This window comes from Embiotoca jacksoni, unplaced genomic scaffold (genome assembly GCF_022577435.1).
Source record: "Embiotoca jacksoni isolate LCO1_2020_lvr unplaced genomic scaffold, fEmbJac1.0.p SCAF_1, whole genome shotgun sequence".
Lineage (NCBI taxonomy): Eukaryota > Metazoa > Chordata > Actinopteri > Embiotocidae > Embiotoca > Embiotoca jacksoni.
The window spans coordinates 976,733-1,004,243 of NW_027185229.1; the positions used below are offsets into that span (position 1 = coordinate 976,733).

Below are 27,511 nucleotides of genomic sequence, written 5' to 3' on the forward strand. Positions count from 1 at the left end.
GCTTGATACATCAATAATAAATAATTCAAAGGCATTTTTCACACTGCAACCCACAACTTGTTGTTAAAAATGGCCTAAACTATTAACAAAGCCATTAGTTACAGCTTAAGTAATTTTTAATGTTATTATTTCCATATTGAAGTTGTGACGCTCTTCTCCGACCCAGTAAAAAGGATGACGAAGATGTAATCAAGTTCATTCTAACATATGAAATCATTTATTTCTTACATCGCTTAATAAAACAGCAATCATTATTTTTTGCAAACTGGATATAAACGTTGACATGCCAGTTAGTTTGACACTGTGGAGAGTAGTAGTTCTACAATAGTGGTACTGAAACAGCTTTATGGACAGATGTGACATGGTGGGATCGTCATGGTGATTTCAGCAGATATCAAACTTCAGATTGTTTTTTTAAACTGTTCATTCAATTGTAATAAAAAAGACCAAAAGAAAGAAACGAGTCTAAAAGCTTGAACATCAGAGCGGGATGTGAAACGAGCCGGAGACACGACAACGTCCTGACAACGACATGGCAGTTATCCAAGATTAATGTAGTCATTAATGAAATGTTGACTCGTGCTGGATGCGTCTCGGTGCACATATGAACATGCATGAGCACATAACATTCATGAAAAAACATGTTTCCTCTCAGATGTACTAAAGCTTCAACATGAAGATTACAGCGAAGGTGATCGGCGTCGTCAGGAGTCGCTCCAGTTTCTAAACTCACGTCTCATAAATAGTTAGAAAAAGACCTTCCAAAGACTTCCTGTGCAGCCGATGATGGTCGTCGACATCTGTCGCTTGACAACCAGAGATTCTGTCCTTCTGCTTTGTAAACAGCCGTGAGCGCCCCCTGCGGGCCGCGCCGGGTCGACTCCACAAATGGTGTTTTACGTCCTCGGGAAGCTTCAGGTGGAACCGCTGCAGCAGCTTTCCTTCAGAGGGAACAGCGGCCGGCTGCTCTGGAGTCTGTCGGGGGACATTAGCTGGGCAGCAGCCACGGCTCCACGAAGTCCCACTGCTTCCACAGGACGAAGAGCAGCAGCGTCAGCAGCACGGTGGCCGCCACCCGGGCTCGGGTCTTCATCAGCGGGGTGATGAAGTTGGCCAGCGTGGAGACGAAGACCAGCAGCACGGCCATGAGCGCCAGGATGACGTTGATGAGTTTCCCCAGTAGGGCGCGAGCGTTGGCGTTCTCCACCCCCTCCAGCTGCACCACCTGCTGCTGCTGCTGCTGCAGCTCCAGCTTGGTGATGCGGGTCAGACACGACTCCACGGCCTCCTGGACGCACCACCCAACACAGACAGAAGCACAGCGCTGTTATGCAACCGTTCTGCTCACACAAACAGCTGGGTCAACTTTCAAACCTTCAGCCAGATTACATCTTTACTCTCCCAGCAGCTTCAAGCACCACAACAACAACAACAACAACAACAGTGGAGCACAATGCAAACAGTGCATCTCCTCCTGGAACGTTTGTTGTTTGTTTACTTTTGACTTTACGTCCGTTCTGAAGCTCTTTTCTTGAGTTGGTCGTCATAATGATGTAACGGGTTCTTGGTTATAGGCCAGCAAAATGACGCCAACCATCATAAGCCATCAGTGATGTCATCATCCATCAGTGATGTCATCATCCATCAGTGATGTCATCATCCATCAGTGATGTCACCAACCATCAGTGATGTCATCATCCATCAGTGATGTCATCGTTGGTTTGTGAACGTTATGAATCCTCCAGTTCAGATTCTGTCCGTCACCATCTTTGCTAGTTCAGAGCGGTTTGGAGCAGGAAGTGACCATATTTGGACGAGCTGGGGGAGGAGCCAGCGGTGGATCTGACCGATCTGATCGGAAACCTGACGATACTACGTCCCGCCCACCGATAGCTGTAACCTGACTGCACCACAGACCTGTCAATCAAACAGACACGCCCCCAAAAACAGGTCTTCTTGAATCTTCTTTTCTAATGAATGAGGGATTATTTTCAGATGGACCTCCAGAAAACTAATAAGAAGGAGTGACTTTAGCTAACAACACCGAGATAACTGATGGACACATTTTATTCACTTTGGATTTGATGAGAGAAGTTGAATGGGAGTCTATGGAGCCGGAGGCTTTTTGGAGCCGACCTCTAGTGGCACTCGCTGGTATTGCAGCTGAAGACACTTCTGGATCGGAACCATTTTACAGAGTTTTACCAACAAATAGACAAACATGAGAGCTCGAAAATCTTTCTGACAGGTGAGCTACTTTTTCTCAGGTGTCTTTTTGTTTTAGTTCTCTGAATTACAGTAAAATGTCAGCTTGAGCCTCCTTGAATAAAATCTTTGAAACTGGATTGCAGAGCTGAAGAACCGTAGGATATGAAGTAGGTAATCATATAGTTATGATTATGTTAATTTAGAAACATCCAAATATTTTACAGAAAGTGAAAAGAGAAACAAGAAGTAATATTTCATTTCTTTAACTCCCTACTGAAGATGTTTTACTTTGTTCCTTCTTCAGTTCTGAATATCAGACGTTAACTGGAGGAACTTGAGCGTGTTTTACCTGAATGTCGCGGGCTCTCTCGTACGACTGGTAGGCCACCTTCTCCTCCATGCTGGCCAGCTCCTGTTTCAGGTTGGTCATCTCGTTCTGGTGCAGCTCCGTTAAGTCATTCAGCTGCTCTTCCAGTCGCTCGTACCTGAACACAGCGCAGAGCACACGGGACTCCTTTAGGTTAACCAAGAGTAAACAAATGTTTCATTTCTAAATAGTGTAAGTGTTGCACTGAGTCATATTCACCTTCACTGACCTGAATCTTTATTGACTACCTGTCCAGATGCACTAATCACTCCCTAGAACACCTGAAAATATCCCCCAATGAATGCACTGCTGACTCAGATAAAAACTAATAATCCTGGATGTATCGAGACATAATTCAGTATTTTTTTTTTTAAAGTATAGAAATATTTGTGATTTATTTGAAAAGATTTGCGTCTTCAGTAGGAACACTGCTGATAAAACACACTTTGGTCCTTCAGGATGTGTTGATAATCTTATTGTAGCCTTAATATTGAAGGGAACGATGGTTGTGCAGGCGTGTGCAGATGTGTGCAGGTGTGTGCAGGTGTGTGCAGGTGTGTGCAGGCGTGTGCAGGTGTGTGCTGGCGTGTGCAGATGTGTGCTGGTGTGTGCAGATGTGTGCAGGTGTGTGCAGGTGTGTGCAGGCGTGTGCAGGTGTGTGCTGGCGTGTGCAGATGTGTGCTGGTGTGTGCAGATGTGTGCAGGTGTGTGCAGGTGTGTGCAGGCGTGTGCAGGTGTGTGCTGGCGTGTGCAGATGTGTGCTGGTGTGTGCAGATGTGTGCTGGCGTGTGCTGGCGTGTGCAGATGTGTGCAGGTGTGTGCAGGTGTGTGCTGGTGTGTGCAGGTGTGTGACCGTGTCCCACCTGTATCTCTCCTCCTGCAGACACTGCGTCATGTAGGAGTAGTCGCTCTGCAGCTGTCCCTTCATGTCCTCGATGGCGTCCTCCATGTGCGTCTGGCTGGCTTTGATCTCCTGCAGGCCCTCGAGCAGAGAGTCCCACGAGCTGTGCACGTGGTGGTGGTGGTGGTGGTGGTGGTGTCCGTCCAGCCGGGGACTCCCCATCGTCGGCCCCAGCAACCCCCCTCCCCCTCCGGCTCCCCCAGAGTTACTTCCGGCCCCCGAGCCCGACGTGGCGCTCGAGCACTCGTCGTCGGTGCCGTACTTGGGGCTGGAGACCAAAGTGGCACTTCCGCTGAGGGCCCGAGGTGTGGGGGCGTCGTCGGAGTGCCCCCCCACTCCGTCCTCCAGCGAGTCCTTCAGGTGAGCGATGTTGTCCGCGCTGCCGAACTTGTTCCGGATGAGACTGGCGAACTCTCGCGGCTTGGACACCACGGCGGTGTGCGTGAACGCGGACACGCCACCTTTGACCCCTTCAACCACTCCGCCTCCGAAACCACTGATCCCCGCGCGCACGTTGGCCCCCACGTCCTTCAGGCCCTGCTGCATGTCCCGCAGGACGTCCTTGGGCTGCCGGGCCGGTCCATTCTGGGGAGAGGGGGGGACATGGAGGATGTCAAGTGGGACACAGATGAGCAGAGGGACAAAACTCCCCGTGGACAAGTGAAGACACCACGTGCACACTCACCTGCTCTATCTCCTTCAGCTTCTTGTGGTAGTGCTCCAGCTTCTTGTGCAGGTGAGCGATGGTCTGCGCGGACTTCTGGTTCTTCTTCTCGAACACCTGCTTGATCCGGGACGCCTGCTGCTTGTCGGCGTTGTGAGCCAGCTTCAGGTACTCCGCCACGTTGTCGTCTCGCGCCTCCTGCTCCACGCGGATCTGCTCGGTGACCTTCAGGATCTTCTGCTGCAGGTGCTCCAGAGCGGCGCGCGTGCGCTGCGGCTCGCCGGCCCCGGAACCCTCCGCTGCTCCGGCCGGGACCCCGGAGGAGGAGGAGGAGGAGGCCGCCGCCGCCGCCGCCGCCGCCGCCGCCCCGACTCCATCCGCGCTGATGTTGCTGTCGGAGCCTCCGTGGCTGGTGGTGGAGGGCAGGCCGAGGGTCGCCACATCACTCTTGTCCAGCTGTAGGGAGGGAGGGGGAGGGAGGAGGAGGAGGAAGAAGAAGGAGAAAGAAAGGGAGGGAGGGAGAAGAAGAAGGAAGAAGAGGAAGGAAAGCGGAAGAAGAAGAGGAGGAGGAGGAGGAGGAAGAAGGAGGAGAAAGGAAGGGAAGAAGGAGGAAGGAGGGGAAAGGGAGGGAGGAAGAAGAGGAAGGAAAGAAGAAGAGGAGGAGAAAGGGAGGGAAGAAGGAGGAAGGAAAGAAGAAGAGGAGGAGGAGGAAGAAGGAGGAGAAAGGGAGGGAGGGAAGAAGGAGAAGAAGGAGAAAGGACGGGAGGGAGGGAGGAAGAAGGAGAAAGAAAGGGAGAGAGGGAGGGGGGGGAAGAAGAAGGAAGAGGAAGGAAAGCGGAAGAAGAAGAGGAGGAGGAAGAAGGAGGAGAAAGGGAGGGAGGAAGGAGGAGAAAGGGAGGGAAGAAGGAGGAAGGGAGGAAGAAGAAGGAGGGGAAAGGGAGGGAGGAAGAAGAGGAAGGAAAGAAGAAGAGGAGGAGGAGAAAGGGAGGGAGGAAGAAGAAGAAGGAGAAAGGGAGGGAGGAAGAAGAAGAAGGAGGAAGGGAGGGAGGGAAGAAGGAGAAAGGATGGGAGGGAGGGAGGAAGAAGGAGAAAGAAAGGGAGAGAGGGAGGGAGGGAGAAGAAGAAGGAAGAGGAAGGAAAGCGGAAGAAGAAGAGGAGGAGGAAGAAGGAGGAGAAAGGGAGGGAGGGAAGAAGGAGAAAGGAAGGGAGGGAGGAAGAAGAAGGAGGAAGGGAGGGAGGGAAGAAGGAGAAAGGACGGGAGGGAGGAAGAAGAAGAAGGAGGAAGGGAGGGAGGGAAGAAGGAGAAAGGACGGGAGGGAGGGAGGAAGAGGGGGAGGAAGAAGGAGAAAGGGAGGGAGGGAGGAAGGAGGAGAAGGAAGGAAGGAAGGAATCAAAGAGGAAGAAGGAGGAAGTGATGGGAGGAGAACAGAAGGAAGCAGAAGAAACACAGTTTGTATTAAAATGAAAGTTTCTTTTTCTGCACCATGATGGAGCCACGTGACATCTTGTGTTTAATTATTTGGGTTTTGAAGGAAAAGAAGTCTATTTTAATCTGATGATGTCACAACAAACTACAGGTTCCGTTGCACCTTTATTTGAACAATAACTATATTCACATTATAGGAAAAATACAGATGAAAAAAAAAAGGATCATTTACAATAAATTTCTCTCAATTAGATTCTGCTGTAGTCCAGGTTTCCTTTAGAACAGAAATGTTCAGCTGATCATGTAAAACTATCTAAAAATACTATTAACGATATATGAGGATTCAAATCTCCAAAAATAAACAACAAACAAATATTTACTTTGGTTTAAACTGAACAATTTTTTTCCAAAAGAAATTCATATTCATAAATAATCTCAACATAAGTAAAATAACTTTTTTTTTTTTACATCCCAGAGTTTTTGTAGAAGAAAGTTCCCCTCAGACAAAGTAAAACCACTGAGCTAATTAAAAACCCTTCTGAGATATGAGGACTTAAAATACGAGTTGGTGTCCTCGCTGGTGCTCGTGGCTCTAATTGATTTGGTGGAGAGATCAGAGAACAGAGAGGCCAGCATGCAGTAATTAGATGATACATAATTATACTTCCTGCTCGGCCCGGCCTCACAAACAAACCACTTTAATACTCTTCAAATGCATCAGCAAGGTTGAGACGGTTTAACAATAAAATGTAGATTTAAAACCATGAAAGTGACGATAATGAGCTTTGAAATCTCTGCAGGATCCTCCTGACATCACCCTGAACGTCTCCGTTATAAAAACAGTGAAAGGATGTGTGCTGCCGGCCGTCGACCCGCGAGGGCATCCCCGGTCGGTCAGCTGCATCTTTACCAGCAGCCCGGCAGATGGCGGGAACGTTAATGACTGCTGACGTCAAAACTGTAATCAGAGCCTGCAAACATGAGCTCAGCGACACATGACACCACACATCTCAGCGCTGCTCTAATTTATTTCTGCTGGCGGGACGCTGCAAGGATTTATTTCTGTTTTATTTGCCTGAGTGTGAAATGAGCAGAAGCTCCCTGGTCAATATTTAAATACAGATAAATATATAAATAAATGAGGCGGAGCAGGCAGTGATTTTAGTTTTTAAAAGTAGGTTACAATCAAGGGATGAAAAGCATCTGGTCATTTTACTGATCTTGTGAGGATAAGTGAGACGCTTCTGCAGCAGCAGTAGCTCACAGGATGGAGGTGTGTGTGTGTGTGGGGGGGGGGGGGGGGGGTGCAATGTCCAGCGTTACATATGTGTGAAAAACAGCCTGTAAAGCAGCGACACGGAGACGTTGTTCAGGGAGATGCTGAGGAAGCACGCAGCCTCCTGCAGCTCTGCGGTGAGGATGGAGATGGGAGATGTCTGGAGCATGAAAACAACAGGACGGGAGCTGTGCCCCCCCCCCCCCCACGCACCCCCCCTCCACCCGGCAGGAAGACACAGTGAGACATGAGAGACGGCCGATGGATGCGGACACATGAGGATGAGACACAAGCAGCACAGCAAGAAATTAAATCAGAAACGTTACCATACTGCTTTAATCCAATTTTTGCAGTGCCATTGCAAGTCTGTGTTCGAGGCCCATCCTCCCCATCCTACTCCTCCTCCTACTCCTCCTCCTTCTCCTTTTCCTCCTCCTCCTCCCCCTGTGCTCACCGAGGAGGAGCCCCCCTCCTCAGATGTCTTCACCCCCAGCTGCTGTGAGGCTGACTATCACCTCTCTGGATGCTAACCCTCCATTGTTGATGCCATCGATACTGCAGCCTCTCTCTCTCTCTCTCTCTCTCCCTCTCTCCCTCCTTTGTGTCATGTGTCCCCCCCGCCTCCCCCTGTCTCTCTCTCCTGCATCTCTCTCTGTCTACATGCAGTCCTGCCCTGTAATGGATGTGGGAGCGGAGGGACAGATGATGGAGGGGGGAGGGGGGGGAGGTTAGCGCAGGCGTGCAGGTGCCACTGTGCTGCTCAGGGCAGAGGGAGGGGAGGGAGGGGGAGGAGAGGGAGGGGAGGGGGGGGAGGAGAGGGAGGGAGGGGGGGGGAGAGGGAGGGAGGGGGGGGAGAGGGGGAGGAGCATTACATCCTCTGAACCTCAGTACAAACATGCAGCTGGTGAGGAGACTAAATGACTAAATACACTTCAGTCTGATTCTACACTCAAATCTAAATAAAGAGGTTTCTCAACAACAGAGACTTCTGAGGGAGTCCTCATGTGTCCTCTGGTGTTCTCAGGTGTCCTCAGGAGTTCTGAGCTGTCCTCTGGTTTCCTCTGGTGTCCTCAGGAGTCCTCTGGTGTCCTCAGGAGATCTCAGGCGTCCTATGGTTTCCTCTGGTGTCCTCATGTGTCCTCAGCAGTTCTCAGGAGTCCTCAGATGTCCTCAGGTGTCCTCAGGAGTTCTCGGGTGTCCTCAGGAGATCTCAGGTGTCCTCTGGTTTCATCTGGTATCCTCAGGAGTCCCCAGGTGTCCTTATGTGTCCTCATGAGTCATCATGTGTCCTCAAGAGTCCTCAGGTGTCCTAAGGTCTCCTGTGGTGTCCTCAGGAGTTATCAGGTGTCCTTGGGTGTCCTCAGGAGTTATCAGGTGTCCTCATGTGTCCTCTGGTGTCCTCAGGAGTTTTCGGGTGTCCACAGGAGATCTCAGGCGTCCTATGGTTTCCTCTGGTGTCCTCATGTGTCCTCAGCAGTTCTCAGGAGTCCTCAGGTGTCCTCAGGAGTTCTCGGGTGTCCTCAGGAGATCTCAGGTGTCCTCTGGTTTCATCTGGTGTCCTCAGGAGTCCCCAGGTGTCCTTATGTGTCCTCAGGAGTCATCATGTGTCCTCAGGAGTCCTCAGGTGTCCTCAGGAGTTCTCGGGTGTCCTCAGGAGTTCTCAGGTGTCCTCTGGTTTCCTCTGGTGTCCTCAGGAGATCTCAGGGGTCCTCTGGTTTCCTCTGGTGTCCTCATGTGTCCTCAGGAGTTCTCAGGTGTCCTCAGGAGTCCTCAGATGTCCTCAGGAGTTCTTGGGTGTCCTCAGGAGTTCTCAGGTGTCCTCAGGAGTTATCAGGAGTCCTCAGATGTCCTCTGGTGTGTGTCTCTGCAGAGGGATGCCCACTCGCAGCTTTCATCACATCTTCAAAACAAACCCTGAATACATTAAAAAGATGTTCAGAGAAAGAAAAAGTCCAAACAGACGTTCAAACACGGAGCTGGAAGAAATATTCACACGTTTTACTTTAATAACGAGCAGAACTATTGAATGTAAATCTAAACTAAAGTAAAAATGTAAATACTATGCATGTTGTTAGATTACTGGGTTATTGTTTATTATGGATTATCTATAACTATTGATGGGAAGATGATTATTTGTACTGTAGTTTCTATCCTGTCTGCAGCTCTCATGAATTTAAAAAGGACATTTTAATGTCTCTGTGCTGTTGACAGCTGAAAGTGTTATTATAAAACTATTATGTTTCATTTTTATTATCTATATACTATGTCTTATTTTCCATCTTTATATTTCATGGCTTCGTGTTTTCCGTCCTTTCATCAGCTCAAATGCTCACTGGGATTCAAGGATGAACTGATTTGATTTTAGAGGTCAAAGGTCAAGGTGAGCCTGACCTCACGTCCGTCCCATTCCTGTAGAAATGATGCGGTCACTGAGGAACAGGAGTGAACTCTGTGATCCTGATCCACATGTGGTCCGATCCTGAACTGGGTGTTCACCCTGAAACCCTGATCATACAGATCATTGGTTCTCAACTAGTGGGTCGCGACCCAAAAGTGGGTCGCATGCAGCGTCACTTTGAGTCAGTCACAGATGTGTCCATTAGGAGTTAGGATCAGATAAATCAGACTTTTGTTTAGTTGTGTTTTTGTTTATTTCATGTGGTCAACACTTTAGTTACATGTTGTGTATCTCTGAACTTCACTCACTGCTGCAGATCTTGTGTGTGTGTGTGTGTGTGTGTGTGTGTGTGTGTAACATTCACCTTTTACAATCTGTTGCTTCTCTGCAGCATCATCTGTTGTCACGGTAACAACTTCTATCAGAATCAGTTTATTGGACAAATTTCTTCAAAGTCTTCACTTCGTGTATTATATGAAACTGATGGAGACATTCAGAGAGACTTTCACATTTATTTTATAATATCTATTTATCAGCTGTGATTTTTCTTGCACCTGCAGATGGAGAAACATCAAAGCAAAAAATGACCACAGAAAATGTATTTGAACATTTTATTTAAATAGATTTCACATAATAATTAAACATAATCTAAATAAACAGGAGGAACATCATCTGACAATAAATAAGGGTAGATCTTTTCATTTGTAGCTTCTAACAGAACATGGAGGACGTGTGCAAACGTCTATAAACAGAAGTACATTCTTTCTGATTTGATCTCAGCGGCACCTTTAAATGTCATCAACAAACTTATTTCTTCTTCGTCTGTTAAATTTCACGCTGCGTCCAAATAAAGCTTCAGCTTACTAACTTTTCACTGCTCGTCCTTTATGGAGCTTCAGGGTGCTTTAAACGCCGCCATCAGATTTATGTGCAACACTGCAACGTTTTTATGTTGCTGCTACTCAACAACGCTATATTAAACTCTGAAATATATATATTTAGCTTTCTATAGGTGTTAAAGTGTTGCGACGTGGTGTGGAACTGTTCAGGTGTTCAGGTGTGAGTGTGGACAGGACAGCTGGGGGAGGAAGACGAGGACATGAAGGCACTTCTGTCATTTAAAAATCAAAGCAAAGCGTGTTCAAGACATCCTGAGCTGCTTCCTGGGATGGTGGAAAAGAGCACGATGATACAGCTGGAAATATAAAAGTATAAAAACACTTTGGACAGTAAAACATGAAGACTTCCAGCTGAGACACGTAAAAAAAACTAGAAAAACAAGAGAGGATCCGAACGAAGGAGCCAAAGAGCTTCAATCGGTTCTGTTCAGTCCGTCTGCAGCAGTTCAAGTGTGTTCAGGTGTGTGTGTGTGTGTTCAGGTGTGTGTGTGTGTGTGTGTGTGTGTGTGTGTTCAGGTGTGTGTGTGTGTGTGTTCAGGTGTGTGTGTGTGTGTGTGTGTGTTCAGGTGTGTGTGTGTGTGTGTTCAGGTGTGTGTGTGTGTGTGTGTGTGTGTGTTCAGGTGTGTGTGTGTGTGTGTTCAGGTGTGTGTGTTCAGGTGTGTGTGTGTGTGTGTTCAGGTGTGTGTGTGTGTGTGTTCAGGTGTGTGTGTTCAGGTGTGTGTGTGTGTTCAGGTGTGTGTGTGTGTGTGTTCAGGTGTGTGTGTGTGTGTGTGTGTGTGTGTGTTCAGGTGTGTGTGTTCAGGTGTGTGTGTGTGTGTGTGTGTGTGTGTGTGTGTGTGTTCAGGTGTGTGTGTGTGTGTGTTCAGGTGTGTGTGTGTGTGTGTGTTCAGGTGTGTGTGTTCAGGTGTGTGTGTGTGTGTGTGTTCAGGTGTGTGTGTTCAGGTGTGTGTGTGTGTGTGTGTGTGTGTGTGTGTTCAGGTGTGTGTGTGTGTGTGTGTGTGTGTGTGTGTGTGTGTGTTCAGGTGTGTGTGTGTGTGTGTGTTCAGGTGTGTGTGTTCAGGTGTGTGTGTGTGTGTGTGTGTGTGTGTGTGTTCAGGTGTGTGTGTGTGTGTGTGTTCAGGTGTGTGTGTTCAGGTGTGTGTGTGTGTGTGTGTGTGTGTTCAGGTGTGTGTGTGTGTGTGTGTGTGTGTGTTCAGGTGTGTGTGTGTGTGTGTGTGTGTGTGTGTGTGTGTGTGTGTGTGTGTGTGTGTGTGTGTTCAGGTGTGTGTGTGTGTGTGTGTTCAGGTGTGTGTGTTGGTCAGTCGACCTGCAGGAGGAGCAGGTGAGTCTCCTGCTGGCCGTCGCTGTGCAGAGTCTGTTTCCTGAGTGTATCTCTGGTTCTGAGGTTCTGATGGACCGTCGGCACCTTGGCAGGACATTTAAAAAAAAAGCTGCGTGAAAGATTCACTCACCAGATTTGCGCGGCACCCCGACGACTCTTCTTTTAGCTGGATAGAAATCTGTTGGGGAGGAAGAAGAGCAAGTTTAGAGCCATTTGAAACTTGTTCCAGACGTTCTACCTGCGTTCCAGAGGTTCTACTTGTGTTCCAGACGTTCTACTTGTGTTCCAGACGTTCTACCTGTGTTCCAGACGTTCTACCTGTGTTCCAGAGGTTCTACCTGTGTTCCAGACATTCTACCTGTGTTCCAGAGGTTCTACCTGTGTTCCAGAGGTTCTACTTGTGTTCCAGACATTCTACCTGTGTTCCAGAGGTTCTACCTGTGTTCCAGACATTCTACCTGTGTTCCAGAGGTTCTACTTGTGTTCCAGACATTCTACCTGTGTTCCAGAGGTTCTACTTGTGTTCCAGACGTTCTACCTGTGTTCCAGAGGTTCTACCTGTGTTCCAGAGGTTCTAACTGTGTTCCAGACGTTCTACCTTTGTTCCAGAGGTTCTACTTGTGTTCCAGACATTCTACCTGTGTTCCAGAGGTTCTACTTGTGTTCCAGACGTTCTACTTGTGTTCCAGAGGTTCTACTTGTGTTCCAGTGGTTCTACTTGTGTTCCAGACATTCTACCTGTGTTCCAGAGGTTCTACTTGTGTTCCAGAGGTTCTACTTGTGTTCCAGAGGTTCTACTTGTGTTCCAGAGGTTCTACTTGTGTTCCAGACGTTCTACCTGTGTTCCAGAGGTTCTACTTGTGTTCCAGAGGTTCTACTTGTGTTCCAGACGTTCTACCTGTGTTCCAGACGTTCTACTTGTGTACTAACACTCTATTCTGAGTGCCCCCATACAGAAGCATGCAGCACTCTGCTGGTACCAGGAGGATGCAGTCAGAAGAAGTGCTCACACCTGTGATGTTGGTCTGCTTCCTCTTCATGGCGTCCTCTCCTCTCTCCAGCGTCTCCAGCTTCAGCTCACATCTGTCAGGCGTAGGAGGGATGTTCTCCTTCTGCAGCCTCCCTCCTCGGGGAGTGACTCCGGTCTCCGCTGACCTCTGACCTCTGACCTGTCCCAGTATGCAGGTTCTGTAGAGCGGCGGTACTCCGGTTCCGGGGACGACCTCCCACTGGAACTCGCTGCTCTCCAGAGGCTCGTCCGAGAGGAAGTCGAAGCTCCAGCGCCGCGACGCCTCCTCCAGGTCTCTACGCAGGGCGGCCTGGTACTCCACCTGCAGATGGTCCCGGTCCACCGGGCCGAACAGGTTCCGTCGGGTCGGGCCGTTCCTCAGACATCTCAGGATCGGCTTGTGACGAGCCATCAGTCTGCACTGGAGGAAACCGAGAGGAGACGCCGGGTTAGATGGAAAACAACATTTCAAGGAACATAAAAACTCAAACGAAATAAAATCCTGCACAAATCAAAGATGTCACTTCTGTCAGGTGATTAAAATAAAGATCTGAAACTCAAACACAGGAAATGATCTAGAATCTGGACTCTAAATCCTCCGACATCAGAAGTTCTTCTCACCATCGCTGTGATCAGAGTGAACAAACACTTCAGTCTCTGAGGATCTTTATACTGCAGCCAGTGACTCACTGAGCCTCCTACATGCCTGGACATAACCTCAGACATGTAGGGACACGTCCTGAGCAGTGACCACAGCTACCAGCAGGGGGCGGTGTCGCACCGCAGCCTCAGAAACACCTCAGACCAGCTGATCAGCAGCTCTTCATTATGAATCTTCTGTCCACAGTCACAAGTTCACAGCTCTGATGTAGAAACTTAAACAGACTGTCAGAGATCAGCTGTTTCTCTGGAGAACAACACGTCATCAGAACCATCCGGGTTCTACTGTTCCGAACATGTTCTAGCTTCTACAGATGTTCATGAAGTACAAGAAGAGTCAAGCACACTAACTTCAGCTTGGAGTTCATATAAATACACTCGGATCAATGAGTCAATGAAGTCTGAGGACCTACAGAGATATTTATTAATCATAATCATAATAATACCAAAGAGTGGGTCCAAACAGCTGATCAACACCCATTTATTCTGTGTGAAACTGGGTCAGAACCATTTAGATTTAAAAACACACACACACACACAGTCACCGGGCGGAGCTCCGCAGGGAGGAGTGACGTATGAGCGGCGGAGGACCCGGTTGGGACCCTGACCCAGTTTACTACCGGGCAGCACGTGGGGCCGGAACTCCGCAGACCTCCGGCACCGTCAGGACTTTATTCTCACACTGTACAAACAACCGGTCCGGATCATAGACTGTATATGAAAAGAGTTCTGGTCCGGTTCTTCAGTGATGAGTGAGTTTCATCTGAACCCAGAACAGAACTGAAGCAAGAAATCAGTGCTGGAAACTTTTCATTTATAAAAACAAACTCGAGTGTACCGGATAAATAACCTGAACAGCTGTTTCCTGAAGTTACATACAAACCAACTAAACACAAAACGAACACTTTAAATACTAGAAACGTCTTTCAAACATTAGAAAAGTTCTTTTACTCACATTTTGAGGAATAAAATCCTTCTTTAAAGATGACGTTTCTTTTTCTTCCTCGTTGGTGTTTCTGACGTAAAGTTTCACAGCTCATGTAAAATCTATCGAAATAGATCACATCTGTCGTTAAGCGACAGCAGCCTCCTCGGTCCTTTCTCCAGGTCTTCTCCAGCTCTTCTCCAGGTCCTTTCTCCAGGTCTTCTCCAGGTCCTTTCTCCAGGTCTTTTCTCCAGGTCTTTTCTCCAGGTCTTCTCCAGGTCTTCTCCAGGTCCTTTCTCCAGGTCTTCTCCAGGTCCTTTCTCCAGGTCTTCTCCAGGTCTTCTCCAGGTCCTTTCTCCAGGTCTTCTCCAGGTCCTTTCTCCAGGTCTTTTCTCCAGGTCTTTTCTCCAGGTCTTCTCCAGGTCTTCTCCAGGTCCTTTCTCCAGGTCTTCTCCAGGTCCTTTCTCCAGGTCTTCTCCAGGTCCTTTCTCCAGCTCTTCTCCAGGTCCTTTCTCCAGGTCTTCTCCAGGTCCTTTCTCCAGGTCTTTTCTCCAGGTCTTCTCCAGGTCCTTTCTCCAGGTCCTTTCTCCAGGTCCTTTCTCCAGGTCTTTTCTCCAGGTCTTCTCCAGGTCCTTTCTCCAGGTCTTCTCGAGGTCCTTTCTCCAGGTCTTCTCCAGGTCCTTTCTCCAGGTCTTTTCTCCAGGTCTTTTCTCCAGGTCTTCTCCAGGTCCTTTCTCCAGGTCTTTTCTCCAGGTCCTTTCTCCAGGTCCTTTCTCCAGGTCTTTTCTCCAGGTCTTCTCCAGGTCCTTTCTCCAGGTCTTCTCGAGGTCCTTTCTCCAGGTCTTCTCCAGGTCCTTTCTCCAGGTCTTCTCCAGGTCCTTTTCTCCAGGTCCTTTCTCCAGGTCTTCTTAGGTCTTCTCCAGGTCCTTTCTCCAGGTCTTCTCCAGGTCCTTTCTCCAGGTCTTCTCCAGGTCCTTTCTCCAGGTCTTCTCCAGGTCCTTTCTCCAGGTCTTCTCTAGGTCTTCTCCAGGTCTTCTCCAGGTCCTTTCTCCAGGTCCTTTCTCCAGGTCTTCTCCAGGTCCTTTCTCCAGGTCCTTTCTCCAGGTCTTTTCTCCAGGTCTTTTCTCCAGGTCTTCTCCAGGTCTTCTCCAGGTCCTTTCTCCAGGTCTTCTCCAGGTCCTTTCTCCAGGTCTTCTCCAGGTCTTTTCTCCAGGTCTTCTCCAGGTCCTTTCTCCAGGTCTTCTCCAGGTCTTCTCCAGGTCCTTTCTCCAGGTCTTCTCCAGGTCCTTTCTCCAGGTCTTTTCTCCAGGTCTTTTCTCCAGGTCTTCTCCAGGTCTTCTCCAGGTCCTTTCTCCAGGTCTTCTCCAGGTCCTTTCTCCAGGTCTTCTCCAGGTCCTTTCTCCAGGTCTTTTCTCCAGGTCTTCTCCAGGTCCTTTCTCCAGGTCCTTTCTCCAGGTCTTTTCTCCAGGTCTTCTCCAGGTCCTTTCTCCAGGTCCTTTCTCCAGGTCTTCTCCAGGTCCTTTCTCCAGGTCTTTTCTCCAGGTCTTTTCTCCAGGTCTTCTCCAGGTCTTTTCTCCAGGTCTTCTCCAGGTCCTTTCTCCAGGTCTTTTCTCCAGGTCCTTTCTCCAGGTCCTTTCTCCAGGTCTTTTCTCCAGGTCTTCTCCAGGTCCTTTCTCCAGGTCTTCTCGAGGTCCTTTCTCCAGGTCTTCTCCAGGTCCTTTCTCCAGGTCTTCTCCAGGTCCTTTCTCCAGGTCCTTTCTCCAGGTCCTTTCTCCAGGTCTTCTCCAGGTCCTTTCTCCAGGTCTTCTCTAGGTCTTCTCCAGGTCTTCTCCAGGTCCTTTCTCCAGGTCCTTTCTCCAGGTCTTCTCCGGGTCTTCTCCAGGTCCTTTCTCCAGGTCATTTCTCCAGGTCTTCTCCAGGTCCTTTCTCCAGGTCTTCTCCAGGTCCTTCCTCCAGGTCCTTTCTCCAGGTCTTCTTAGGTCTTCTCCAGGTCCTTTCTCCAGGTCTTCTCCAGGTCCTTTCTCCAGGTCTTTTCTCCAGGTCTTCTCCAGGTCCTTTCTCCAGGTCTTCTCGAGGTCCTTTCTCCAGGTCTTCTCCAGGTCCTTTCTCCAGGTCTTCTCCAGGTCCTTTCTCCAGGTCCTTTCTCCAGGTCCTTTCTCCAGGTCTTCTCCAGGTCCTTTCTCCAGGTCTTCTCTAGGTCTTCTCCAGGTCTTCTCCAGGTCCTTTCTCCAGGTCCTTTCTCCAGGTCTTCTCCGGGTCTTCTCCAGGTCCTTTCTCCAGGTCATTTCTCCAGGTCTTCTCCAGGTCCTTTCTCCAGGTCTTCTCCAGGTCCTTCCTCCAGGTCCTTTCTCCAGGTCTTCTTAGGTCTTCTCCAGGTCCTTTCTCCAGGTCTTCTCCAGGTCTTCTTCAGGTCTTTTCTCCAGGTCTTCTCCAGGTCCTTTCTCCAGGTCTTCTCGAGGTCCTTTCTCCAGGTCTTCTCCAGGTCCTTTCTCCAGGTCCTTTCTCCAGGTCTTTTCTCCAGGTCTTTACTCCAGGTCTTTACTCCAGGTCTTGTCCAGGTCCTTTCTCCAGGTCTTCTCCAGGTCCTTTCTCCAGGTCTTCTCCAGGTCCTTTCTCCAGGTCTTCTTCAGGTCTTCTCCAGGTCCTTTCTCCTGGTCGTCTCCAGGTCCTTTCTCCAGGTCTTCTTAGGTCTTCTCCAGGTCCTTTCTCCAGGTCTTCTCCAGGTCCTTTCTCCAGGTCCTTTCTCCAGGTCTTCTCCAGGTCCTTTCTCCAGGTCCTTTCTCCAGGTCTTCTCCGGGTCTTCTCCAGGTCCTTTCTCCAGGTCTTCTCCAGGTCCTTTCTCCAGGTCCTTTCTCCAGGTCCTTTCTCCAGGTCATTTCTCCAGGTCTTCTCTAGGTCTTCTCCAGGTCCTTTCTCCAGGTCTTCTTCAGGTCTTCTCCAGGTCCTTTCTCCAGGTCTTCTCCATGTCCTTTCTCCAGGTCTTCTCCAGGTCCTTTCTCCAGGTCTTCTCCAGGTCATTTCTCCAGGTCCTTTCTCCAGGTCTTCTCCAGGTCCTTTCTCCAGGTCTTCTCCAGGTCCTTTCTCCAGGTCTTCTCCATGTCCTTTCTCCAGGTCTTCTCCAGGTCTTCTCCAGGTCATTTCTCCAGGTCCTTTCTCCAGGTCTTCTCCAGGTCCTTTCTCCAGGTCTTCTCCAGGTCCTTTCTCCAGGTCATTTCTCCAGGTCTTCTCCAGGTCCTTTCTCCAGGTCTTCTCCATGTCCTTTCTCCAGGTCTTCTCCAGGTCCTTTCTCCAGGTCTTCTCCAGGTCATTTCTCCAGGTCCTTTCTCCAGGTCTTCTCCAGGTCCTTTCTCCAGGTCTTCTCCAGGTCCTTTCTCCAGGTCTTCTCCATGTCCTTTCTCCAGGTCTTCTCCAGGTCTTCTCCAGGTCATTTCTCCAGGTCCTTTCTCCAGGTCTTCTCCAGGTCCTTTCTCCAGGTCTTCTCCAGGTCCTTTCTCCAGGTCATTTCTCCAGGTCTTCTCCAGGTCCTTTCTCCAGGTCTTCTCCAGGTCCTTTCTCCAGGTCTTCTCCAGGTCCTTTCTCCAGGTCATTTCTCCAGGTCTTCTCCAGGTCCTTTCTCCAGGTCTTCTCCAGGTCCTTTCTCCAGGTCTTCTCCAGGTCTTCTCAGGTCTCCAGGTCTTGTCAGGTCTTCTCCCAGATGTGGACTGGCCTGAACTTCTATCAAACTCCTGTGGGCGGGGAGCCGCCGGTCCCGTGCAGTCTCTCCGGGGGACACGTGGAATTCCCACGGTAAACACACGAGCACACGTGAACTTAGCTCAGTAGTAGGTCAGCTATATGAACGGAGGGAATTCCAGGTCAGGACCAGCCCAGCACGGCTCCCCTCTCCGGCTGCTACTGCGCATGTCAGAGCCCAGCACGGCTCCCCTCTCCGGCTGCTACTGCGCATGTCAGAGCTCGGCACGGCTCCCCTCTCCGGCTGCTACTGCGCATGTCAGAGCCCGGCCCTGCGGCTCTCTCCAGCTCCCACTGCGCATGTCAGAGCTCGGCACTGCGGCTCTCTCCAGCTCCCACTGCGCATGTCAGAGCTCGGCACTGCGGCTCTCTCCGGCTGCTACTGCGCATGTCAGAGCGAAGCAGAATCCGGAAACATCCTCCTCCCGTTTTCTAAAATCAATAATAAATGTCAGTTTGTGTTTATCAGATCGTTCCCACGAGAGAACAACAGGTTGCTAGTAGAAATATCACTTAATATAAAGTAGAAACACCAGAATGCACAAATAAACAATAATAAAGTATATTTACTAAAACAGGCTCCTGTGCTTCGGTACAGATCTGCAGTAACTACTTTTATATTTCCTGTCTGTTACTTAACATTTCAGAAGGAAATATTCGGCTTTATACCTGATCTACAAATATTTTAACATAAAAAAAACACTATTATTTTGGACAACAAGTTTTCTTCAAGTCCAGTCTTTGTGTTTTGTAGGTGATACTCCTTTTACATTTTGCTCTTCTTTAAGGACCAGTTTCAAATGCAGGACTTCTACTTTACTTTTAAGATCCAAATACTTCTTCATGACCTCCAGATGTGAAGCAAAATGTACTAAAAGTATGAAAAGTGAAAGCCAAAAGGGTCCAAATGTCACATGCAGCACTGTAGCATATATATAAATAATATTGACTATTTTTAGCTGTCCAAATCTTTCATCTGATTTGATAATACTCAGAATTTATGTGTTTATATCAAAGAAAAAAAAAATCATCTTATGAAATTGCTATTTTTACATGTATCTCACCATGAAGTATTGTCAGTAGAGAAATCTTTTTATAATTGTGTAGAAAAGATTGTCTGGAATCTGGTAATATCTGAGTGTTTCTGGGAGATTGTATGACTCGGCAGATTAAATAGAATAACAGAGAACATGCAGACCTGCGAACGCTCCTCCCTGATGGACGTTGTTCTTTGAGCTGCAGACTGTTGTGTTGCTGTTGTTTCTCTCAGCGGTGAAACCTGTCGACCGTCTCGCTGCCCGTCAGCCCGGTTCACAGAACCTCAACTGTTGGCTCCAGAGAATAAAGGCGGACTGACCTGAGACCAGTGAGGCTTTTGTTAGGTGGACGGACGGACGCACACACGAGCCAGACTTTCAACATCAGTGACAGGATGCAGATTTTCACATTTTAGTCAACTGAAACAAGGAATCTTAAACTACATTTTCAAAAGAAAATCCGATCTCTCAATTCAGTTTTTGCTGCCTGAAATGTGAATTTCCTTTAAGTTCAGTTCACGACATCTTCAGAACAAGTTCCCAACAGAATAAACAGTTATAAACATCTAAAAGTGGATTTATGATTCCTGACAGCAACACTGCTGATCACCTGAAAACATACTATTATTTAAAATGGACTGAATCTCAACAGAACCGCCAGGTGAAGCATGACCCTGTGACTCAAAGTTTCAGCCTGCAGATCAGTGGACTCAAATAAAATCTCCCGTTTTCATGACCTGAACCAGAGCTCACTGGCATGTTGAAGGAGCGCCTTCTTGTAGAGAACAAACACAATATTAAGAGAATATAACAAAGTCTAAAGAGGAATAAAACACGTGCTCAAATGTCTTTTTCTTAAACCAACCAGTTTTAATTGAGACCATTTTCACATCGTATCAAACAAAAGAAAAAATAATGGAAAACCTAACCGACTAAACTTGGACTTGTGTTCATTATTTTTTTTCTCTAATCGATGCCGAGGTTCTACATCTTGAACGGGGTTTCCCCTTTTTTTGTTTTGTCATCAGATGGAAACCGTCAGTGTGAAGAAAGTAGCATGTCGAAAACAGACCCGATTTTACAAAAGGAGGGAATCTCCCGGTCCTTTCTTAAAAAAAAAATAATAAAAAAAAAATCACAGTGAAACTGAGGAACTAGTCACGATGTCAAACTACACAGTACATTCATGGACAAAACGCTCAGAGGATTAAGTGATGAACTGGAATGCGAGGCGACGGTACAACTCTTCAGGACCGGCGAGACAAGACGTAGCTTCCGTGACACAGGTGAGGCGTCACACCTGGACACGCCCACCACTCAGTTACCTCAATAAGAAAAGGGAGGGGACACTAAAAATGCTCGACTGTTTAAAAAAAAGAAGAAGAAGAAAGAAAACAGGCAGAAATGACCACACGGTCATGTTTGAAGTCCATCACATGAAACGGCATGAAACCGTTCATCTCCGGCTCCCTTCACACCAGACAGGCTTTTATTTCCTGTCGTTGGACCTGGAGCGGCTGTGGAGGAGCAGGACAAAAACAGTTAATGACGTCACATTAAAGGACTGAAATTATCTGTCCAAAGCTCAGGAGACGTCCGTACCTCCGTGATCGAGAGAAGGACCTCGAAGGTTTATGGTTCCTGTCCCGGGAGAGGGACCTCTCTCTCCTCCTGTCTCTGGAGAAAGACCTGAAAAACACAAACCATCCCATCACATATACGTAATAAACTCAAAGAACAGACACTCATCATATTTCCATTAGGTCACCATGAAATTTCATGCAGAAATGTAAAGAATATTTTTTCCTAAAAACCCATTTATGATCAATTCATTGGTGGAGTTACTATAATGTGTAACAGCAGCACAGCCTGCTGCCTTTGACGTGGTAATAAAAACCCTCCAAACACGCTCAGATAAAAAAAAGGGTTTAGTTTTAGCTGGGTGTACCTAATAAACTGGTTAGATCAGCGGTTTCCTGAAGTTTGGAGGCAATTTTAAGGGTCATCTTTATAGAAAATGTTAATTTATCAATGAAAAAAACCTTCTCATCATATTTGAGCATTAATAAGCATGTTTGTGTGAAATGCTCCCAGAGGAGACGTACCTGCTACGGCTGCGGCTGAAGCTCCTCCTGCGTGGGGATCTGTGCAGGGAGAAGTTCACATGTTAACACCACAGACAGAAGCTCTGACTGCCCTTTAGAGCGCCACATTATGTTACTCTCTTTCTTACATGGGGCTCCTTCAGAAAAAAACCCTCCCTGTACATATCAGTAACTCAACATAAAAACACTTTTTCCCAGGGAATCAATTTTCTCAACCAGAAACTAGAAGTCACTGAGCGCTCCGAGCTCGTACAGATGGAGACGCTCACCGGTCCCACAGCACCGTGCACACCTTCACATACAGTCACCCGTGTGGATCATATTGAAGTGTGATGTAAAATCAAAGTGAGATAACACTAGCAGAAGAGTGAGCATGGTACTGTGGACTGGAAGTAAAACACACAGCGCCACCATCTGTATGAAACGGTCCACTGCTCTTTGGGGGAAGAAGGTCTCTTAAAAGCAGCACAGAAACAGATTTACACTCATTGGGGGTTGAGAAGAGGTCAGATTGGAGTGACTTCATTATTCTGCTCAGACATATCAGATGGTTATCTATCATCAAAATCTCTGGAAACGTGACGTTCCAGATATTTGATGTTGGACCATTCCCCTTTGAAACAAGGACTACAGAAATGGTGGAGGACAAAATGACAAACTTATGATTCAAATAATAATAATAATAATAATAATAATAATAATAATAATAAAAAAAAAAGAACAACCTTTTTAAAACCAGCTGTTTCTTCACTTTCAAAACTAATCAGCAGTGTACTGAATGAAGCAGGAAAACTTACTAGTATTTTTGGTTTTCAACAAGCTAGATATGACGAAAGGGAGGCAGACTGTCGGCCGGGTAGGTAGAATTGGCTGAATAGGACTGGCCAGATGCTGCAAGGTGATTAGCTGGCAGGCAGATGGGGGCTGCAGTGGCTTTTTTTCCTGCTTTAATTGGTTAGCCGAAGGCTGCTGCTGGTAGGTTGTAGACTTTTGGGAACGTAATACGCTGATTGGTCGGGAATGTGAGGTGGGCCGCTGCCGTTTGGGTTAAGGTTGAAGGAGGAGGAGGTTGAGAACGGCATGCTGAGGAACCAATGGCCTGGTGCAACCTGACGACTGGCCATGCCTGGGTCATGTGACAGCACCAGCCAAGCTGATTGGGGCACGATGATCAGCAGTCACATGATGCTGAAAGAGGACTAGTTGATTGACTCAGAGGGTGGTGAGAAGAGGCATGGTGGTGGCTCTGCAACGGGTTTCATTCTTATTAATATAGATGAAAAATAAAAAGCATCCTCAAACAAAAAGAAAAAATTGCATCACATTTCGCAATTTCATCCCCCCAAAATTTAAACAGATTACACTTTATCCGACAAAGGAGCTGCCTAGACCTGTTTCACATCCTACAGCTGCTGTAAGGCAGCTCAAATGGAGAACCTTTGAGAGTGCACAAAAACATGTGCACTTCAAAAGAAGCACTGCTGCCTAAAGCAGAAATTATGCTTTGCATGCCATATTTTAGATGCATTTTGCAATAGACAGGCATCCTTACATGACCTAGCATCATGTCCTAGTTCCTCATCATATCTCATTAGTTGGTTATGAATGCCTATCTTCTCGGCTCCTTACAGAAAATGACCCTTAATGTTAATGAAGATGAAACTGCAAGCCTTACACATCGCAACAGTCACAAATGTATAAAAAGGTCACAAGAACTAGAAATGCCTAAACTGGAGCACCATTAGCATTACCGGCAAATCTACGGTGGGTACGAGAGTTGCATCACAAAGACACAGAGCAGACTGAACGCGGTCGCTACTGGCCGCCGTCAAACAACAACATGTAGGTCACCTTCGCCGAGGTGGCGGGCTGCGCCTCCTGTAGTCGTCTCGGTCTCGAGGACGCCGGCTCCACGAAGGGGGAGCGCCCCGGGTGCGGCTACGCTTCTCCCCGTTGGACAGCTCCACTCGCACCCGGCAACCACACAGCGTCCTGGAAAACAAGCAGCCGCCGTGAGACGCCGAAGTCGAAGCGAGACGCATCTTCTGACAGCTGTCACTCAGAACACGGTCAGATCGTCGGGCAGGACTCTGCAGCCGTCCCAGAGTCACCGCTCACCACTGAAGGTCAGCAGGTTTTAGCAGTCAGCTGGGGAACTTCCTGTCTGAGTCTGTGACATCTTTTAAATCACTGATTAATATTATGGTGATGGTGATGATGATGATGGCGATGATGATGGCGGTACCTTCCATCCAGCTCTCGTACAGCATCAGTTGCGTCTCTGGGATCTTCAAACTCTACGAAGGCGAAGCCGGGCGGGTTCCTGGCGACCCAGACGCTGCGGAGGGGCCCGTAGTAGCCGAAGGACCGCTCCAGCTCCGTCTTGTTCCCATTGTTGCCCAAGTTTCCAACGTAGACTTTACAGTCGAGGGGACAATCACGATGCATGACTGGACCTGGACATGGGGAGGACATGGGGACGAAGAGACTTGGTGAATGAGCAGCATGTCGTTTCCAGTTAAAACAAAGACACCTTCTTTACAGGGTAGAAAACTAACAGGTTGCATCATGGTTGTGTTTCAAACTGGAAAAGCTCCCATTAGTTCAAACACTGCTTTACTGCGCATGTGCAGTGAAAACGAGCATCGGTGCTCCACATTTCAGTAAAATACGTCTTCAACACATCTTCCAGAAAACATCCAAATAAATAATCATCCAAAACCGTCAAATTACATTTTCTGTTACTGAACCAACTTTGCATCAAAAATCACGATCTTTCCTGGAAACTATTGGCGAACAGAAGCCCGTCGGCGGCCTACCGGCCTACCGTCGGCGGCCTACCGGCCTACCGTCCTACCGTCGGCGGCCTACCGGCCTACCGTCCTACCGTCGGCGGCCTACCGGCCTACCGGCCTACCGTCCGCGGCCTGCCGGCCTACCGTCCGCGGCCTGCCGTCCTGCCGTCGGCGGCCTGCCGTCCTACCGTCGGCGGCCTGCCGTCCTGCCGTCGGCGGCCTGCCGTCCTACCGTCGGCGGCCTGCCGTCCTGCCGTCGGCGGCCTGCCGTCCTACCGTCCGCGGCCTGCCGTCCTGCCGTCGGCGGCCTGCCGTCCTACCGTCCTACCGTCCGCGGCCTGCCGTCCTACCGTCCTACCGTCGGCGGCCTGCCGTCCTACCGTCCGCGGCCTGCCGGCCTACCGTCGGCGGCCTACCTCGTCGGCACGAAGCCGAACGGTAGCTTAGCTTAGCAAAAACACGCTGTGCACACGCTCGCTACCAGCTCACTCCTCTTATGGCTGAAATAATCTCCGAAACTAAACTGAACGGTTCTCGGTAACGTTTCCGTTAAACCGCCTTTTATAAATGTTGTTTCGCGGTCGGCACCGGATCGTGTTTCGAAGCTAACGATAGCTAAAAGCTATTCCCGGGCAGCTAAGATGGCCGTCGGCTCCCCGCGGCCTCGGCGAGGCGGCGCGCCGGCAGCAGACACACGAACCGGCCGCGTTACGTCGGACTCACACGACGCTCCGTGAGCGCCTCGGTGTGACTTCCTGGTCGGTACTTTAAGATGAACTCTACCGTGAGATGCAGTTACAGATCCGGTTCTCGGCGGGTGTCCCGGTGGTTCGCTCTCGGTCCTCGATGGAAAATGGCGTGACGGAAAATACGTTCGTCTGGTCGGTGACCAGGATGTTGATCCGGGGGGGGAGGGGAGGGGGAGGAGAGGGGAGGGGGAGGAGAGGGGGGAGGAGAGGGGAGGGGGAGGAGGAGAAGGAGAAGGAGAGGGGGGAGGGGGAAGGGAGAGGGGGGAGGAGGAGAAGGGGGGGGAAGGGAGAGGGGGAGGAGGAGGAAAGGGGAGGGAGGGGGAGGAGGAGGAGAAGGAGAGGGGGAGGAGGAGGAGAGGGGGAGAAGGAGGAGAAGGGGAGGGGGGAGGAGGAAGGGAGAGGGGGGAGGAGGAGAAGGGGGGGGAAGGGAGAGGGGGGAGGAGGAGGAGAGGGGAGGGAGGGGGGGGAGGAGGAGAAGGAGAGGGGGGAGGGGGAAGGGAGAGGGGGAGGAGGAGGAAAGGGGAGGGAGGGGGAGGAGGAGGAGATGGGAGGGGGGAGGAGGAGAGGGGGCAGGGGGAGAAGGGGGGAGGGGGAAGGGAGAGGGGGAGGAGGAGGAAAGGGGAGGGAGGGGGAGGAGGAGGAGATGGGAGGGGGGAGAAGGAGAGGGGGAGGGGAGGGGGGAGGAGGAGGGGAGGGGAGGGGGAGAAGGAGGAGAAGGGGAGGGGGAGGAGGAGAAGGAGAGGGGGGAGGAGGAGAGGGGGCAGGGGGAGAAGGAGAGGGGGGAGGAGAGGGGAGGGGGGAGGAGGAGAAGGAGAGGGGGGAGGAGAGCAGGAGGAGGGGGAGGAGGAAGGGAGAGGGGGGAGGAGGAGAAGGAGAGGGGGGAGGGGGAAGGGAGAGGGGGGAGGAGGAGGAGAGGGGAGGGAGGGGGGGAGGAGGAGAAGGAGAGGGGGGAGGGGAAGGGAGAGGGGGAGGAGGAGGAAAGGGGAGGGAGGGGGAGGAGGAGGAGATGGGAGGGGGGAGGAGGAGAGGGGGCAGGGGGAGAAGGAGAGGGGGGAGGAGAGGGGAGGGGGGGAGGAGGAGAGGGGGGGAGGAGAGCAGGAGGAGGGGGAGGAGGAAGGGAGAGGGGGGAGGAGGAGAGGGGGAGGAGAGGGGAGGAGGAGGAGAAGGAGAGGGGGGAGGAGAAGGAGGAGGAGGAGGGGGGAGGGGAGGAGGAGGAGGAGGAGAGGGAAGAGGAGGAGGAGAGGGGAGGGGAGGGGGGGGAGGAGGAGAGGAGGGGAGGGAAGGGGGAGAAGGAGGAGAAGGGGAGGGGGAGGAGGAGAAGGAGAGGGGGGAGGAGAGGGGAGGAGGAGAGGGGGGAGGAGGAGGAGAAGGAGAGGGGGAGGAGGAGGAGAGGGAGGAGGAGGAGGAGAGGGGGGAGGGGGGAGAAGGAGGAGAAGGGGAGGGGAGAGAAGAAGGAGAGGGGGGGAGGAGAGGGGGGAGGGGGAGAAGGGGAGAGGGGAGGAGGAGGAGGAGAGGGGGGGAGAAAGAGAGGGGGAGGAGAGGGGAGGAGGAGAAGGAGAGGGGGAGGAGGAGAAGGAGAGGGGGGGAGGAGGAGAAGGAGAAGGAGAGGGGGGAGGAGGAGAGGGGAGGAGGAAGGGAGAGGGGGGAGGAGGAGAAGGAGAGGGGGGAGGAGAAGGAGAGGGGGGAGGAGGAGAAGGAGAGGGGGGAGGAGAGGGGAGGAGGAAGGGAGAGGGGGGAGGAGGAGAAGGAGAAGGTGGAGGAGAAGGAGAGGGGGGAGGAGGAGAAGGAGAGGGGGAGGAGAGGGGAGGAGGAGAGGGGGGAGGAGGAGGAGAGGGGGGAGGAGGAGAAGGAGAGGGGGAGGGGGAAGGGAGAGGGGGGAGGAGGAGAAGGAGAGGGGGGAGGGGGAAGGGAGAGGGGGAGGAGGAGGAAAGGGGAGGGAGGGGGAGGAGGAGGAGATGGGAGGGGGGAGGAGGAGAGGGGGCAGGGGGAGGAGGAGAAGGAGAGGGGGGAGGAGAGGGGAGGAGGAGAGGGGGGAGGAGGAGGAGAAGGAGAGGGGGAGGAGGAGGAGAGGGGGAGGGGGAAGGGAGAGGGGGGAGGAGGAGAAGGAGAGGGGGGAGGGGGAAGGGAGAGGGGGAGGAGGAGGAAAGGGGAGGGAGGGGGAGGAGGAGGAGAAGGGAGGGGGGGAGGAGAGCAGGAGGAGGGGGAGGAGGAAGGGAGAGGGGGGAGGAGGAGAAGGAGAAGGAGAAGGAGCGGGGGGAGGGGAGGGGGAGAAGGAGAGGGGGGAGGAGGAGAAGGAGAGGGGTGAGGAGGAGGAGAGGGGGGAGGAGGAGGAGGAGAGGGAAGAGGAGGAGGAGAGGGGGGGAGAAGGAGAGGGGGGAGGAGAGGGGAGGGGGAGGAGAGGGGGGGGAGGAGGAAGGGAGAGGGGGGGGAGGAGAAGGAGAAGGAGAGGGGGGGAGGGGGAAGGGAGAGGGGGGAGGGGGAGAAGGAGGAGAAGGGGAGGGGGGAGAAGAAGGAGAGGGGGGGAGGAGGAGAAGGAGAAGGAGGAGGAGGAGGATCCTCTCTTTGAATCTAACAGTCTACGAACCTAAATTAATTCAGGAAGATGAATTTATAAATTTTTAAGCCGTTTTTTATTTTTTATTTATTCAACTCACCCATTAACGCAACACGAAAAAAATAATTGCGATACCACCTGTGGCCACAGAGTGGGAGTCAATGTGGTTGTGGCGCTGTTGAGCCATTTTGACAAAGAAGCGATGCACGGGAATTGGTAGTTTTTTTTTAACCAGTAACCCTAACCCTTTATTGATTTAAATGTTGTACAATGGACAACTTATTCTAAACAGGTCACAAAGAAACAGAATTTTGATTTCATAATACGTTCACAATCTGCCTAGAGTACACAAATAATACAAATAAAAAGGAACCAAGGAAACCGAAAATTTATCTTTTTGTGATTTTTAAAAATGTAGATTACACCAAGCTATGGTTATTTGAAGATTGATAATGCTTGTTTTTATTTTATTTTTCACAATTTCT

The 27,511-nt window shown here is 50.2% G+C and overlaps 5 protein-coding genes across 11 annotated transcripts; all 5 read right to left on the minus strand.

Annotated features, from left to right (window-relative positions):
- Positions 1 to 194: 194 nt before the first annotated feature.
- On the minus strand, positions 195 to 7,498 carry tmcc2 (transmembrane and coiled-coil domain family 2). Its single transcript, XM_069153543.1, has 5 exons — positions 7,169 to 7,498; positions 4,162 to 4,596; positions 3,439 to 4,061; positions 2,558 to 2,693; positions 195 to 1,288 (listed from the first exon to the last, which is right to left on the minus strand). The coding sequence occupies exons 1-5, from the start codon at positions 7,169 to 7,171 to the stop codon at positions 989 to 991; spliced, it is 1,497 nt and encodes a 498-aa protein (XP_069009644.1). The 5' UTR covers positions 7,172 to 7,498; the 3' UTR covers positions 195 to 988.
- A 2,351-nt stretch (positions 7,499 to 9,849) lies between these two features.
- On the minus strand, positions 9,850 to 14,172 carry cdkn1a (cyclin dependent kinase inhibitor 1A). 3 transcript variants are annotated; one of them, XM_069153565.1, is made up of 4 exons: positions 14,085 to 14,172; positions 12,473 to 12,890; positions 11,591 to 11,638; positions 9,850 to 10,435 (listed from the first exon to the last, which is right to left on the minus strand). In XM_069153565.1, the coding sequence occupies exons 2-4, from the start codon at positions 12,879 to 12,881 to the stop codon at positions 10,359 to 10,361; spliced, it is 534 nt and encodes a 177-aa protein (XP_069009666.1). In that variant the 5' UTR covers positions 12,882 to 12,890; positions 14,085 to 14,172; the 3' UTR covers positions 9,850 to 10,358. The 3 variants fall into 3 exon arrangements, with proteins under 3 accessions (XP_069009666.1, XP_069009658.1, XP_069009673.1); XM_069153557.1 differs by lacking the exon at positions 14,085 to 14,172 and adding an exon at positions 13,091 to 13,133; XM_069153572.1 differs by lacking the exons at positions 9,850 to 10,435; positions 14,085 to 14,172 and adding an exon at positions 13,091 to 13,133 and having other exon boundaries at positions 11,583 to 11,638.
- Positions 14,120 to 16,339, minus strand: LOC138200638 (S-antigen protein-like). 5 transcript variants are annotated; one of them, XM_069153517.1, is made up of 4 exons: positions 16,069 to 16,339; positions 15,146 to 15,914; positions 14,895 to 15,049; positions 14,155 to 14,781 (listed from the first exon to the last, which is right to left on the minus strand). In XM_069153517.1, the coding sequence occupies exons 1-4, from the start codon at positions 16,337 to 16,339 to the stop codon at positions 14,177 to 14,179; spliced, it is 1,800 nt and encodes a 599-aa protein (XP_069009618.1). In that variant the 3' UTR covers positions 14,155 to 14,176. The 5 variants fall into 5 exon arrangements, with proteins under 5 accessions (XP_069009626.1, XP_069009596.1, XP_069009618.1 ...); XM_069153525.1 differs by having other exon boundaries at positions 14,120 to 14,905; positions 15,146 to 15,901; positions 16,045 to 16,339; XM_069153532.1 differs by having other exon boundaries at positions 14,155 to 14,646; positions 15,026 to 15,901; positions 16,045 to 16,339.
- Positions 16,340 to 16,549: 210 nt separating this feature from the next.
- Positions 16,550 to 19,081, minus strand: LOC138200671 (S-antigen protein-like). Its single transcript, XM_069153546.1, has 2 exons — positions 18,985 to 19,081; positions 16,550 to 18,218 (listed from the first exon to the last, which is right to left on the minus strand). The coding sequence occupies exon 2, from the start codon at positions 17,307 to 17,309 to the stop codon at positions 16,593 to 16,595; it is 717 nt and encodes a 238-aa protein (XP_069009647.1). The 5' UTR covers positions 17,310 to 18,218; positions 18,985 to 19,081; the 3' UTR covers positions 16,550 to 16,592.
- A 591-nt stretch (positions 19,082 to 19,672) lies between these two features.
- Positions 19,673 to 24,628, minus strand: srsf3b (serine and arginine rich splicing factor 3b). Its single transcript, XM_069153583.1, has 6 exons — positions 24,507 to 24,628; positions 23,174 to 23,384; positions 22,780 to 22,920; positions 20,929 to 20,967; positions 20,426 to 20,512; positions 19,673 to 20,340 (listed from the first exon to the last, which is right to left on the minus strand). The coding sequence occupies exons 2-6, from the start codon at positions 23,374 to 23,376 to the stop codon at positions 20,313 to 20,315; spliced, it is 498 nt and encodes a 165-aa protein (XP_069009684.1). The 5' UTR covers positions 23,377 to 23,384; positions 24,507 to 24,628; the 3' UTR covers positions 19,673 to 20,312.
- Between the last annotated feature and the right edge of the window lie 2,883 nt (positions 24,629 to 27,511).

Bases quoted from the DNA above. Each gene is read 5' to 3' on its own strand.
- tmcc2 (XM_069153543.1), bottom strand. The intron at 2,694-3,438 runs GTGGGACACGGT...CGCTGTGTTCAG, and splicing joins CTGCAGGAGGAGAGATACAG to GTACGAGCGACTGGAAGAGC. The intron at 1,289-2,557 runs GTAAAACACGCT...TGGTGCGTCCAG, and splicing joins AGAGAGCCCGCGACATTCAG to GAGGCCGTGGAGTCGTGTCT.
- cdkn1a (XM_069153557.1), bottom strand. The intron at 11,639-12,472 runs GTGTGAGCACTT...CCTCCCCAACAG, and splicing joins GAAGCAGACCAACATCACAG to ATTTCTATCCAGCTAAAAGA. The intron at 10,436-11,590 runs GTGAGTGAATCT...TTATATTTCCAG, and splicing joins CGGGGTGCCGCGCAAATCTG to CTGTATCATCGTGCTCTTTT.
- LOC138200638 (XM_069153495.1), bottom strand. From the start codon at position 16,339: ATGACCTGGAGAAAGGACCTGGAGAAGACCCGGAGAAGACCTGGAGAA. The intron at 15,902-16,044 runs CTGGAGAAGACC...TGGAGAAAGGAC, and splicing joins AGAAGACCTGGAGAAAGGAC to CTGGAGAAAGGACCTGGAGA.
- LOC138200671 (XM_069153546.1), bottom strand. From the start codon at position 17,309: ATGGAGAAGACCTGGAGAAAGGACCTGGAGAAGACCTGGAGAAATGAC.
- srsf3b (XM_069153583.1), bottom strand. From the start codon at position 23,376: ATGCATCGTGATTGTCCCCTCGACTGTAAAGTCTACGTTGGAAACTTG. The intron at 22,921-23,173 runs GTACCGCCATCA...CTTGTTTTCCAG, and splicing joins GTACGAGAGCTGGATGGAAG to GACGCTGTGTGGTTGCCGGG. The intron at 20,513-20,928 runs GTACGTCTCCTC...TGTGTTTTTCAG, and splicing joins TTCAGCCGCAGCCGTAGCAG to GTCTTTCTCCAGAGACAGGA.